The following is a 13,673-nucleotide window of genomic DNA, read 5'->3' on the forward strand; positions in this document are numbered from 1 at the left end:
CAAGAAATAGAAAAGTCCTTGAGGCAAATCACAGGACTTTTTTCCATGAGTCGGAGATTGGTTATCGGTGCACACACCAATTCTTCCGCGACAGGGGTCCGAGATAGTGCGCGACAAAAATGTGACAAAAGGGTCTCGAGGGTCCGTGTTTGAGTTCAAATTTATCATAATCTACTGCGAAGTGGCATTTGATACTTGCATGGCTAAAAAGCATAAGAAGTGATGTGTTTTTGGTGCAAATTGGTTTTGGGCCCGAGTGTCACTTCCTTGTATTTCTACGCGTTGGAAGTGATTCGCCCGTTGACCCAGATTCCCCGTCCATATGCGCTCTGTGAGCCGTGTTGGTATGCCTCGCGCGCCGGGTTATTGTAAAAATCTCAGTGTTATGACTTTCTTTATTTTTTGCTTGATTAATCTTAGGTGTATTCTCTTTCCGACAATATCAGTCATTTTCATGACTAAAATATAGGTGATGGGTTTATTTCCACGTCAAAATCCCCCTTTTTTGCGTACTTTTTTACGTGAAAAAAACTTTTCTCCCCCAAAAATTATGAAAAGTAGAGAGAGTGAAGAAACTGAAACCCGGCTGTTCTTAAAGCTGGAGTGATACCCTTCATTCCCTTTTCTGCTTTAGATTTATTTTCTTGAAGATACGGCCTCTCGACTTGAGGGTGCGCAGCCTCGATTTGAGACCCCAAATAAACTGGGGTGTGCACCGTTACTGTACCTATCCTGCTGTGTTGGGCAAAATGTTTGCTGTATGAAGTTTGCATGTGGAGTTTGCAAAGTTTTGTTAAAAAAAGTTTTGTTAAAAAAAGACGTCAAGAAAAGGATTTTTTTGGTCTGTTGTATAGAGGTTTCATGTGGTGTAAGGTTTACAAAGTTTTGTTTAAATAAAGAAGTTGTCCAGAATTGATATTTTTTTAGTCTATATGGTATCATTGTTCTTTGTGGTCATTATTGTACAATAACTGAAATTTAAGTGAACGAACCCAAGATTACATGCCCATTGGTCCCCCAGCCCAACCAAACCAAACCCATCTCAACTCAACCCATCTAACCCTGCCCTACTCATTCCCAACGAAACCTTGCCCAACACAAATCAGGTATACCAGTCTATCATATCATCGCTCCTGCATCGTCAGCATTTGTTGCAAATCATTATTCTGTAGTTCTAAGATCATACTTTCTTCTCTCCCTTGAAGAAAATGAATGCATGTGCAAGCTTTATCTATATAGTGGAGTCAGTTTGGCCTTCTAGAGCACATTAAATGTAGATATGTACAAGTCTTGGAGGTGGGATTTTATTAAATGACCATTTTTCTGAGTCAACTTCCCAGACCCCAGGCCCTTCTAGTTGTTATACACCCACTTGTTGTTTCATGACTACTGAGTAATATGAAGTGATAACAAGACCACACAGATTTGAATGCTACATTATGTTATCTCACAAGAACAGCAGGTGGTGACAAGTGGTGTTGGCTGGGAATGTAATAAAAAGTATAAATTTTTGTTCTTTCTTCAAAAGTTTCATCTAACTGCTGTAGATAGTACTTGTTCATGGGGCTACTGTAAATTCTGACACTTTCTGCTGTGTTGTTTAAATCTAGTTTATTTGGTTACCACCCACTGGAAATATGTCTTGTTTTCTGTTGTTTACAATTGTTCAACTGTTTTTCCAGTTAGATGTACTAGCTGATTTCTTCTGCCAGCTCATTCTCAGTAATTTTTACAAGTTACAGTTAGCAAATTCTCAAGTTTAAAGAGACATTTACACAATGACAGTGTAACCCCAGGTTATAAGATAATTATCTCATGCAAAATAACCTGGGGAAAACATCATAAATTTGAATTTATCCCGTTCAAGTTCTGTTCAAAATTGGTAAAGAAGGGATGCATACTTTGTTTGAGCTTTTCTATTTTACCTTTCAGTCCCACAGATCAGTCAAAGACTTGGGGTACTTTAATTGGGGTGCATACATTATTCGAGAATATACAAATGTACTGTACTAAAATTACGATAAATGCAAACTCAAAGATTCTACAAGTTTTAACTAGCTTGTTATCCCAGATATTCTGGTTCTATTCACACTTTTGATTGCTTCCCTACAGAGCAGTCTGGCAAACATTAAAATAGAAACTATTGGCATTTGGATATCTGCCTGAAATATAGGTGAGAGTTCTGATTGGCTAGAAGTCACACTTTCCATGTAACAACATGGTATTACTAACAATTTCAAACAGGCTTGTAAAAATTTCATTCCAGAAAAAAATGCAGAACATGATTTTCTAAGGATTAGATGTTGAATTGGGCATGTGGACCTGACAACAGTTATTCTTGGAATTTTTGCAATAGTTTTATATTTGTGTTTTTTTGCAGTGACTGCTTCACTGCAAACTTTAAACCAGCATTTCAGTTACTGTACAGTATGTGACTGTAGTGCTATGTACATGTCCCTAAATGCTTTGTAGTAGCCACTGGCTAGAATTAGGTATCCCAGGCTAAATGCCCATGTTGAGCTTAACCAGTATAGATTGAATGTCATTCAGAATAAAAGATCTATTTTCTCACATGGGAAAAGAAGATACAAAGCACACGAAAGGTTATATTTAACCAGTAATTGTACATTTTATTATGCCAAAATTGCTATAACAAGCTAGGAAAGCTGTTGGTATTAGATACTGACGTACATGCACACCAGCACACTGTTTTAAGACGTTTCAATGTCAGTAACGATTTGGCTAATTGGAGCCATGAGCCCTGTTCACATGCTGGCAGCTATTAGTTTGACTGCAGCAATTAGCCAGCGTTCTAGCCGGGAGGAGTCATTAACGAGTGCCTACTGATTAGCATATTGGCAGTAACTGTAAAAATGGCAATGTTTGCGAGGATTCAGTTTTGCGGGGGTGAAGAAATGGAGTTATTTCCAGAGGTTTAAAGTTTGCAGTTTAAATGTGGATGTAATAATTACATCCATAGATTAAACCATAGGGTTTTGGGGGAAGAGGACAGAATAATAATTTTATTGGTGAAGAAACCATGGCAGAAATTGTGAACATAAAACCAAGTTGCAAGCATTTCCCCTCTCACAATAGCAGGGTTTTCTTGAAAACCCTATGTTCTCGTCTTTCCCTCTTGCTAGATTTATACATTTCAAGGTGATGGAAAATCAGAGAAATGAATCAATTTGACTGGAAGTTTATACTATTTGTATGAAGTTTGATTTCTATCTTCAACAGGACAATCCTGTTCCTATACAATTTTGATTGTATATATGTAATTTCATACAAATTAAAGTCCTTTGCATAAATTTGCAATGTGCATGTTGATGAGGCCATATGTCTGCTTTTGGCCACCATAAAAGAGCTAATTATCAAAATGTTAGTTTGTGCTTTCTTGTACAATTTGCCTGGCAAGTATGTTACATGTATTACACATACAATTGTTGACCAATAAGATCATGATGTGATTGTGAGCTATGTGCATATGAGCTAACTAGAACAACAAACTATTGTAAAAAAATAAACAAATTATTTATTAGATTAATCAGTCATCATTCTAACTTGTAGTCCAGCCGGTAAAAAATAAGGATGATATTGTTTAAAACCGTCACAGTTTTTTGGAAGTAAATGCAATACAATTACAACAGTATCACTGACTGACTTTTTTTCTTGGCTGCAGGGTACGAGGGACGTGGCACGCTTTTACGAAAATCTTGGCGGAGGGCGGAATTCGCGGCCTGTGGAAAGGCTGGGTGCCAAACGTACAACGTGCCGCTCTGGTCAACATGGGAGGTGAGACTGATGGGTTAAGGACCCGCTTTCTTTGGTGCATACTTTGCCATAATCCATGGCTAATTCCTATAACCACGAAAAGATCAGCGTAGCAGGCGAGCAAGCTTGTCATAGGAACCTGCCATGAATTATGGTACCATGTACACTGAAAGACCTGCTATTTAGCTTTCTTTTATTTTTCTCACCAGTACATCTAAATAACATTTTGCTTCTTATCTATATTCATATAAATATCATTTCTTTTAACAATATTCTCTCTTAGAAAAGATGAAGGATCAAAGCAGCTGCTCATGGAGGTCTACATCTTATGCTGAATTTGTCAGATTTCTAATCTTTTAATCATCCATCAAAAGAAGTATTCAGCTGGTTTTCATTCTACTTTTGTGTATCTGAGACTGAGAAAAATAGGCATTTCCCTTGTAGCAGCCGGTTATAACTGCAAGCCACCCACAGCTATAATAAAAGAGCAGCTGTTCCGAATGTATAAAGTTGGAAGGTGTCAGCCTCAGTTTTATGTGAAAACAATAGAAGTCCAACTTCCGGCATAAGCCCAATTTGTGTATATTCTTTTGAACATAGATTAGGTGCTTCAATGGACCATGCAACTAATTTCAGGTGCTACATTATGCTCTGCTAATAAGAATATGTTGCAACGATGTGAGCTTTCTCCTAATGAAATGGTACAGATACAGGGACTTAATATGTTTTAGTGAGCCTGTATTCTCCACATAAAAGACTGTACAAGAAAAGTATGATAAACTGCAAACTTTAAAGTAGGATATTCATAGAGACTACTACATATCTTTGAAGTATACCTTTTGCTAAAGGCATTCAAAATGAATTCCTTATCTATGATTTGTACCCAATGTGGAACGTCAACCAAATACTTTGCCAAACATTGTTATAAGTTGTCATAGTTGTAAAATGCCAAAAAGGATTTTAGAAGATGGATGAAGAGAATTAAGTTCTAGATCCTACTGTGGCTATGTTGTTTGTTCTCGACTTTAAGTTTGATTTTGTGCAAACATACTTTGAAGTTGAAAAGGTTGATTTTTTTCCGTTTATTTCATGCCGTGACTTTTTCCTTTATAAAATGATGTAGGTCTTATACTACAAAGGTAGTGCTGGAAGCAGGATACTTCAATTTGTGTCTTTCAATTCGTTTTTTTCTGAACTTTTCCTTTTATCTGGGTTACTTTGAACCAATTCAAAGGGCGATTTGTTGTCTTATAACTCTTATTCTACAAAAGAGTTTTTTTAGATAAAATACTGCAAATGTGGTGTCTTTGGTAGTCCTTAATTCTTTTATGTGGATTGCTTTGAACCAACTTAAAAGGCAATTTCTTTTCTTTTATCCATCAAATATCTCATGTTAACAACACTATAGGTCTAATAGCACAAAGAAAGTGTTCCAATGGGATAGTATATACATGTATACCATGCTTTTGGTTTTCTTTAACCTCTTTGTTTATGCGCATATGCGCATGAATCTGTTTTGTTTAATCTTGCATGTTGTTTCTTTTAACTTATACTACAGAAGAAAGTGTTAAAGATGAAATGCTTACTAATTTTATTGTAATTTTGCTTTTGAGACTGACCTATTTTGTGTATTCCTCAATTTTTTCTTGTTCCAATCCGATAAGTCTAATGCTACAAACTCCTCAAATGAGATACTGTCTCTTTCCTCTCTAACGTTCTGCTTCAATTTAGATTTTTTTCAAGCCAGCTTGAAAAGCAGTTTTAATTTTGTCTTTGTCTTCCATTTTTTTTCTTTTGAAAGATGTAAGTGCAATACAAAAGAAAGTCTTAAAAGGATGAATAACATATTCATCGGAGAACAGTTTATAACCTCTTATCAACGAATTTTTTTCCAGACATTTTTTTCCATGAGAACTCAAGTGAAGATATGTTGTATTCAGCAAACTGTACAAAAGTTACGTTTGGATGTAATTAGAAAATTGTTATCTTTAGATTACTTTATTCAGTATCTTCCTTTGTTGCCACTTTCTGCATGTATATGCCTCTCCACGGTGCTGATTTGTGAAGTGTTGTGTCCCATGCCATCTGTTTGACTGGATATGACTGAAATCATGATTAGTCACTAGTATTGGACTGTTTTCTTGTGCCATGATACATGCACACAATTTTGATATTTTTTTATAATCTTTGTTGGTGGATTGAAATGTTTTTTTTAAATATGAAGATCCACTTTTGAGTTGGTTTCATTGTTGCATTAGTGTGTTGTCAGGGCTGGAAATACTGGGAGCATGTGCACTTTTGGTGTTCCAAAAACCTCAAGGAGTGCCTCAAGGATAAGTTTTAGGGCCCTTTTTGTGCACATCAGGAAAACAGTGAATCCATACTTGAATCACCATCCTTTACTGTAATGCCTAAAAATCCTCATTACTGCCCTTCACACCTCATTACTGGAAAATTGTACTTCTAGTTTTAGCTATTTATTATTAACTTCCTCTCATTTGAAATGCATTCTGTTATCTTCATTGACATGTTTTGACCTTAAACACTTACTACAAATCTTGAAATGTTTGTGGTAGTTTTGTTTTACTGAGCATGTATGGTACTGTGAATTTATGTTTCCAGTGCTATTACACACACTAACTGTACTACAGAGTAGTTTTGGTCCCAATCTTAAAACATGCAAAAGTTCCTTTCCCTTGAAGTCTTACTTCAAAATGGAGCCCTCACAGAAATAAATGGATTTACAGTATTGAAGTTAGGAATCTTGTTATTTCTTGTGTAACATACACATCCCGAGAGATTTATTAGGTATGCCTTGATGAAGTGCCTTTCCAAATTATGTATCTAAATCAGCAGATACCCCCTCCAGGGCAATTTCTACACTGATATAATGATGTTACCTGGGAGTAATAGATAACACATGGCCCTCATTAAGTTTCCTTTCCAATCTACATTGCCATCAACTTTAAAATCTCATTTCAAATCAACTGTCAAAAGTCGACAGCAAAGAACTTGTGGAAAGTTTCTGATTTATTGATGTACTTTCACATTAGGATATTCGTGTCTCTTGTGATTTATGAATTTGCTGTTATCATTTTCTTTAGTGTCCAACACGTCGTTTGTCTATTTCTGCAGGCTGCTTATTTTGCAATTTGATGTTTCAAGATATCATGTTGAATTCATATTTTTCATAACAGCTGCCTGCCATGGAAGATAAGAGTATGACTTGATAAATGATAACTGTATAAATCTGCATATTGCTAAAGGTGGTATCTCACTACACTTGGGGCACCAGTGTGGCATTGTGGGGTTTGAAAGATTACTCAACAAATTTCAGAGATAAAGAACAAGTTTTCTTTCGTTTTGTGTATTTTCTTGTCTTCTAAGTCATACTTTTACATATTACGCAATATCTAAATTATAAATGATCGGCAAAAATAACACAACAGTGCCACAGTGAACAAACCCAGCAGTGCCAAACTGGTGACCTAAGTGCAGTGAGATACCACCTTAAGAGAACAATTTTTTACAACTACTTTAAATCAAGACTTTTAGATGTCTTTGTGCTTTGATATCTATACATGCTTGTATCCAATATCAGAATCAATGATTTTATTTCCATAACTGCTTTAAGTGATATAACATTACATGTACATTTTGTAACTGGAAAGTATTGAAATTACGGAAGGTATAGTATGCTCATACTTTACAAATTGGTAGTAAAGACATATATTTTTAAGCCTGACATCTTGCAAAGGACTTTCCATACATTTGTATTAGTGAGAATGCTGGCAATTCTTATATCTGCGTAGTCAAATTTGGAACTGTACAGGGTTGCTCGAAACAGATGGGTTTTGGATATGAGACGTAGCAAAAAGGGAAGAATGAAGGGAAGGAATGCTGCAAATTCTGTGGTAGAGCCTGACGTGCTTAAATCAGTCTCATTATAATGAGAGGCACTGCCAGGCCAAAACTACACAGAGTGACCAGTAACTGACTAAAGCTGTGAGATGCAAAGAAAGCTGTTGACCATCTTCTGAGATATAACAAGAAATTTGAATTTTCACACTCACAATGATTATGTGACATTCTTTTTCGTATGTTTTGCAGATCTTGCAACTTATGATTCAGCCAAGAGATTCATTCTCGGCCACTCCTCATTATCTGATGGACCAATCGTACATTCCCTTTCAAGGTGAGGACAGACTTTTTTCACAAACTTTTTCTTGTTGGTAATGGCAAAGTACAAGTGAAGTTTGATTTTGCCAAGTGGGATTGCAGTCAAACCTGTCAATAGTGGCTACTCAAGGGACTGGCCAAATGTCATTATTTGCAAAATTGATGAGGAAATTCTATATATTCATTTTTTTCCACAATAGGACTTAAAAATAAATGCATGCAACAAATGTATCTTATGGCAGGTGGGACAGTCACAGATACCAGTTATGCAAATATGGGCCTAATTTTGATAATACAGATGTCCCATAGGTCAAGAGGTAAAGGATTGGAATTTCATACTTGTGACATGTTAAGTTACTTAAAGGTGTACAGAAATATGCATATATTTGGGGGGGGGAGGTGTTGCTAGGATCAGGCTTTTATGCAATGAGCAACAGTTCTGTTGAACATGACTGCTTTTGTTCTCAAGCTCTTTCAAAATGGATTTCCCTGGAAAATCTTGTTTTATTATAAATAATTGTTATTCAGTTTTGGGGTTTAGACATGAGACACTGATTTTGCGCTCCAACGTACCCAGCAAATTCAATAACATTGCTTTTAGTAGTTCAAAGGCGACATAAATAACAACCAAGGACATGGCAAGCCCAGGGCCATTGACTAATGAAAAACCTATGGACTTGAACTAAGTTGATTTAGGTGCTACTGAACTTTGAATACTTTTTCTTTGATGAATGTTTTATGTTCCAAGCTCAATATGAGACATTTGGGGTTTATACTTCAGTTAGAAAGACTTTAGAGCTATTAGAATGCTTGAAGGATCTTTAAGAAACTCTAGGTCCTTATGCATGTAGAAATTTTGGAAAACCATGGATTTGTCAAAACTGAAAAAGTCATGGCTAAAACTACATTTTTAGCTGAAAATTTAGCACTGAACAAGTTTGTAACATAAAATAGTGCACTATTTCAGACTTACCAGTAGAATGCCGAAGCCAACGATGGCAAAAACTCAATATTGGCGTTAGTTTCAAGCATTTAAGAATTGCACTGAAGTCAAAGTTCCAATAGCTTACTTCAAATGGTTAAAAAAGAAATGCAATAAAGTTTTTGCGATCATTTCTGAAACTTAGATGTTGAAAATATGCTATGTATTAGAAGACTGAGTGAACAATTATTCTATCTTTATGCACAAACGTCAACGCAAGTATCTAGGTTCACCTGTGTGCACAACTATAAGGTGTACAGCTCCAATATTGGAGTCACAAAAGTGCAGTGTTGAATGACAACAAGGAATCCTGTACATTCCAAACAATACTGTTTGAATCTATGCTTGAGTAGAAACTAACAGTACCTGACGTTAGTTGTCTCTGATTTGTACTGTACCATTACCAACCAATTTATGTCTTAGTCATGAATCCATGTCTGATACCATCCCCTTTAATAGTAACCATATAATGATTAATCCTCAAATCTTACCACAATGGGACATTGACAAATGTCACTCTCTCAGAAATAAAGACTGCCATATATCATATAGGTTATTGGCAACAATGACATCTTACATGTCTGCACTACTACTATAAGTAGTACTAGTGGATTTAAGTAGAGTTAGTGAGTTTATAAGACTGTCTATAGTCCAGAGACGTAGGCAGTAGGGGTGGGTACCGGTACAGAAAATTCAGGTCCAGGTCTGGTTCAGGTCCAGAGGATCAGGTCCAGGTCCGGACCTGAACCTGGACCTGATTTAGTATGTGAGAACTTGTGAATGGACGATACACAAAACAATGTTCCATTTTGCCACAAATAGTATGTTTTGTGGAGTATTTGACTACCACTGGCATTCTAAAACAAGACTAACTGCCTCAGAGTACGATTGACTGTAAAACTTTGTAGAAATGACTATAAACTCTACCTGCTTCGCTCTCGTTATTTTCGGCGACCGGTAAGCCTCAAAACGCGTAAATTCCTGATCATATAATCCGTTTAATTTCTAATAGGTCCAACATCCGGTCCACCTAATTTTTTCAGGTCCAGTTTTTGAGGTACAATAAGAAAAGCCGGTTTTGTATTGGTACACCGTACCGGTACCCACCTCTAGAAGGCAGTAATGTAATCCCACTGTTTAGCTGTATGGATCAGATTCTGTAGATCCATAGGCAATGTTGTGGTCTTATATTCCAGTGCCTGTTCAGGGATTGTGGCAGCTTCCTTAGGCACTCCTGCAGACGTGGTGAAGACTAGGATAATGAACCAACCAACAGACAGCATGGGCAGGTGAGGTACAAGGGTACACACATGCAGCACACATGTACACTCACACATATACACACACACATACACATACGCACAAAGACGTGCACGCAAATACATGTACATGCACACTATCGTCTACTGTGAATTGTTAATCAATTTAATAGCTGGTGTTAAAGAAATGTCCCTTCATCACCAAGGACATGTTTGAGTGTGAATGACTCATACCAGCTTAGCATTTCTAATTAGACTTCAGGGTCTTAAAATGTGTGTCTATAGGTGGCTTTATTGAATAGCAAAATGTATGATACTTATCCACCAAGATGATAATTTCAAGCAACAGTCTCTGCTGTATACCCAGGATTTGTCTTCTAGATAGATCTGGTGTGTGAAATTTATTGACAGTTTATCTCTGGACCAATCAGATCACTCTACGCTCTTGTCACATGACGGGGCATCTGTTACAAATTACTAAGAAACCAGAATTCCTTGCTGCTCAAAACTTATTTACATGTGTAGAAATCCTCATTATGTAATTTACCAACTCAGATGACCTAATAGGATGTTGTGTGTCTGTAGAATGTGTCCTCTAAAAACTTGGAATTAGGGCCTAGGGATTTGGAGATGTGCTATTTTGTTCTATTGTTGGCTTGTTTTTATTACATCATGACTGCATTATGTGAGCATGACCTTGTTGTGTTTCAGGGGAACATTGTATAGGTCGTCTGTAGACTGCCTTGTTAAAACGGTGAGCTGTAGTACAATTAACTGTGCCTTTTGTCACACAAATTCATTTGTTTTTAATTATGATTGATAACTGTTTATAATTACTTTTCAGCCATACAAAACAAGTAGAAGGCAAGACCATTGCACCAATTTAAGTTTTTAATAAGGTGTTCCACAAGGGGTAATCCTGGGACCATTACTGTCCCTCTTGTATCTGCCTTTTTTTTTCATACTTCTACATGTATGGAAGTCCTGAAGCAGCCTTACTGTCAACACTTGCCATTCTTCTTGAAGTTCTTCATACTTCACTCATGTGGGTGCTCCAAATAGCATTGCCTATTCTGTATCTGTATATCCGATTTAACTCAGCCTTCCAGCACAACACACCAGCTTGAAAAAGTTCTGGCAAATCAGTGGAATTGTTTTTATTGTAAAGTTTTATGATCTTTCTCTTTTGCTTGATCAAAGATACAAAAATTACACCTACTTCAGCCAGACCTATTTGATTCAAAAATTGAATCACATAACATCAAACCAATCAGCTCTTGGATGACCAATCACTGACAGCTTCAAAGAAATTTGGTTTTGTCTGAAAAAAAAATCTGGTTTTGTTCCCAAATTTAGGTGAGACATGAAGGATTCCTGGCTTTGTACAAAGGCTTCATACCCATATGGGGGAGATTGGTGAGTGTTGGCTTCTTTGTTGTCAGGCCAGTGTCACGTGTTGTGACTTGAACATGTTGTGTTGTCCTTTTACAGGTCAGAAAAGAAGGTGTCATGGCACTGTATAAAGGCTTCATCCCCATATGGTCACGAATGGTGAGTCCCATCTTTTTTTTATACCCATACTAGTACTGTAGTGTTGTGTACCTTGAAGTTCCTGTTTTATTACTTCAGTGAAAACAGATTGTTTTCGGTGTACTGTCAAACCTGTATTAGCGGCCACCTTTGCATAGCGACCACCTGGCCATTGCGGTGACTTTTTTTCAGTCCCTTGGATTTTTCCCATTGACCTAAGCATTAAGAGAGTCTATAGCGGCCACCTCTCCAACGCGGCTACGGCCACACGATTTCCCGTCCTATAGATACAGAAACTCATACAGCGGCCGTATGTTACCCTGTGCCAGGTTTAAAATCGTTTGCGAGGATTTGGAGTTCCTGACAGGGTCATTTTGGCGGTAGCGGAAGGTACGTGTGACTTGAACGTTAGAGTGCAACTCATTGCCGGTGAATTTATCAACGTTCCGCCTGGCAATTGATCAAAATTTCCTCTATAGTGGCATTTTGTCTATAGTGGCCACACAGTGTTTGGAGCGGCCATATTTCTCCAGTCCCTCGAGTGGCCGCTACATGTATAGACAGGTTTGACTGTACATACAATCATGACTGTTTGTTTATCTTGGTGTCTAGGAAGTGTTATCTGAATATTGTAGAGTGACAGGATATGACATGGATAACTGTGTAAATGCCACGGTGGCCAGAAGGAATGAAAGGTAACGGTTTTGCCCTTTTCCAAAGCTGCTAGGCATGTCAGTGACACTGACAGGACCTTTTGAACTAATTTAAAAGGGAAAGGTCCCAAGATAGGAGATGAAAGGTTGTCTCATTTCCTGTCTTCCTGCTATGTCAGGGCTCAAAATACCACCTGTATATGCAGGTTAGTGCAAGTAAAATTTGAGCTGTGTAGGTACATGTATTTCTGATGTCTACCTGCACCTAACCTGCACTGGTCCACGTACTGGGTTTTATACACAATGTCCTATGATTTAGGTGTATGTGAATTGTAATTAGCTGCATTGACTGTTACCGCCTATTAAGTATAAAAGAAAAAAATAGCAATGGTTCCTCAACAATTTTAGTATGATCTATTCTTTCTAAATTCAGAGTGGTGCAGGTAATTTTCAATGTTACCTGCACCAGTGCAGGTATGCAGAAAAAAGTATTTTGAGCCCTGTATGTGGATGTTGCCCTATGGGAGCCAGAGGGAAATGCTTTAGACAGAATCAGGGGATTATTTACAATGATTATTGATAATGAACTAAACAAAAATTCACAAACATTCCAAATATTTCATAGACATACATGTACAAATGTACCAGATCTTTGATTATTTGATTTGAACAAGTCCCAAATAGTACTGTAAATCTTGAAATATTGATAGTTTTATGTTGAACTTCAGATTTACATTATATATGTTACCCTCATCACCTCAGCAAGCGCCTCCTTTTCCCCAAACTGAAAAACTGAAGAATCAGCCTTTTCAAACTCATGCAAATTAATTTTTGTCACCATGCAATATTTATATGGCCTAGGATCGCAAAAGCAAATTTAAAGATTTTTCTTCCTCTTCCTCTTTGAAAATGTGTATCCCACAGTTAAATTGTGAACTTGTTGATTTGTAGTTGAAGTTTGCAAGCCTACTTTGTGTCTTGTAAGATTGATTAAGAATTATACAAGTTATAACAAGACCTGAAGCCACATTAATCAGGCAGTATTTCCGTCAGCATTTTAAATCAGGGATAAAGTCCACTAGCCCTATTGTCCAGGGCAAGTGAAAGTGCTGTTCGGGCAAGTGCATGTCCTACCTCACTTGTCCGATCGGGCAAGTAAGATTTTTCCATTGATTTTAGTGCAATTTTGATATACTTGTTACTTTTTACAGTCATGACATCAAGCAATTGTCTACAGAGAATTCCATTGATGGAAGTGAAAATGCATGAACTAGAATTTTGGGCAAGTGAAAAATT

General features: G+C 37.1%; 1 protein-coding gene across 1 annotated transcript in view; it reads left to right on the forward strand.

The window, feature by feature from the left end:
* LOC118429437 (mitochondrial uncoupling protein 4-like) overlaps window positions 1-13,673 on the forward strand; it is a gene marked incomplete at its 5' end in the record, with an annotated part of 22,956 nt that overhangs the window by 4,388 nt on the left and 4,895 nt on the right. Inside the window, 6 exons of the mRNA XM_035839923.1 lie at window positions 1,683-1,741; window positions 3,683-3,795; window positions 7,885-7,969; window positions 10,132-10,224; window positions 10,906-10,948; window positions 11,686-11,745. Coding sequence (XP_035695816.1) covers window positions 1,683-1,741; window positions 3,683-3,795; window positions 7,885-7,969; window positions 10,132-10,224; window positions 10,906-10,948; window positions 11,686-11,745 — 453 coding nt within the window. The remainder of the gene's footprint in view (window positions 1-1,682; window positions 1,742-3,682; window positions 3,796-7,884; window positions 7,970-10,131; window positions 10,225-10,905; window positions 10,949-11,685; window positions 11,746-13,673) is intronic.

Source organism: Branchiostoma floridae, chromosome 13, assembly GCF_000003815.2.
Source record: "Branchiostoma floridae strain S238N-H82 chromosome 13, Bfl_VNyyK, whole genome shotgun sequence".
NCBI lineage: Eukaryota > Metazoa > Chordata > Leptocardii > Amphioxiformes > Branchiostomatidae > Branchiostoma > Branchiostoma floridae.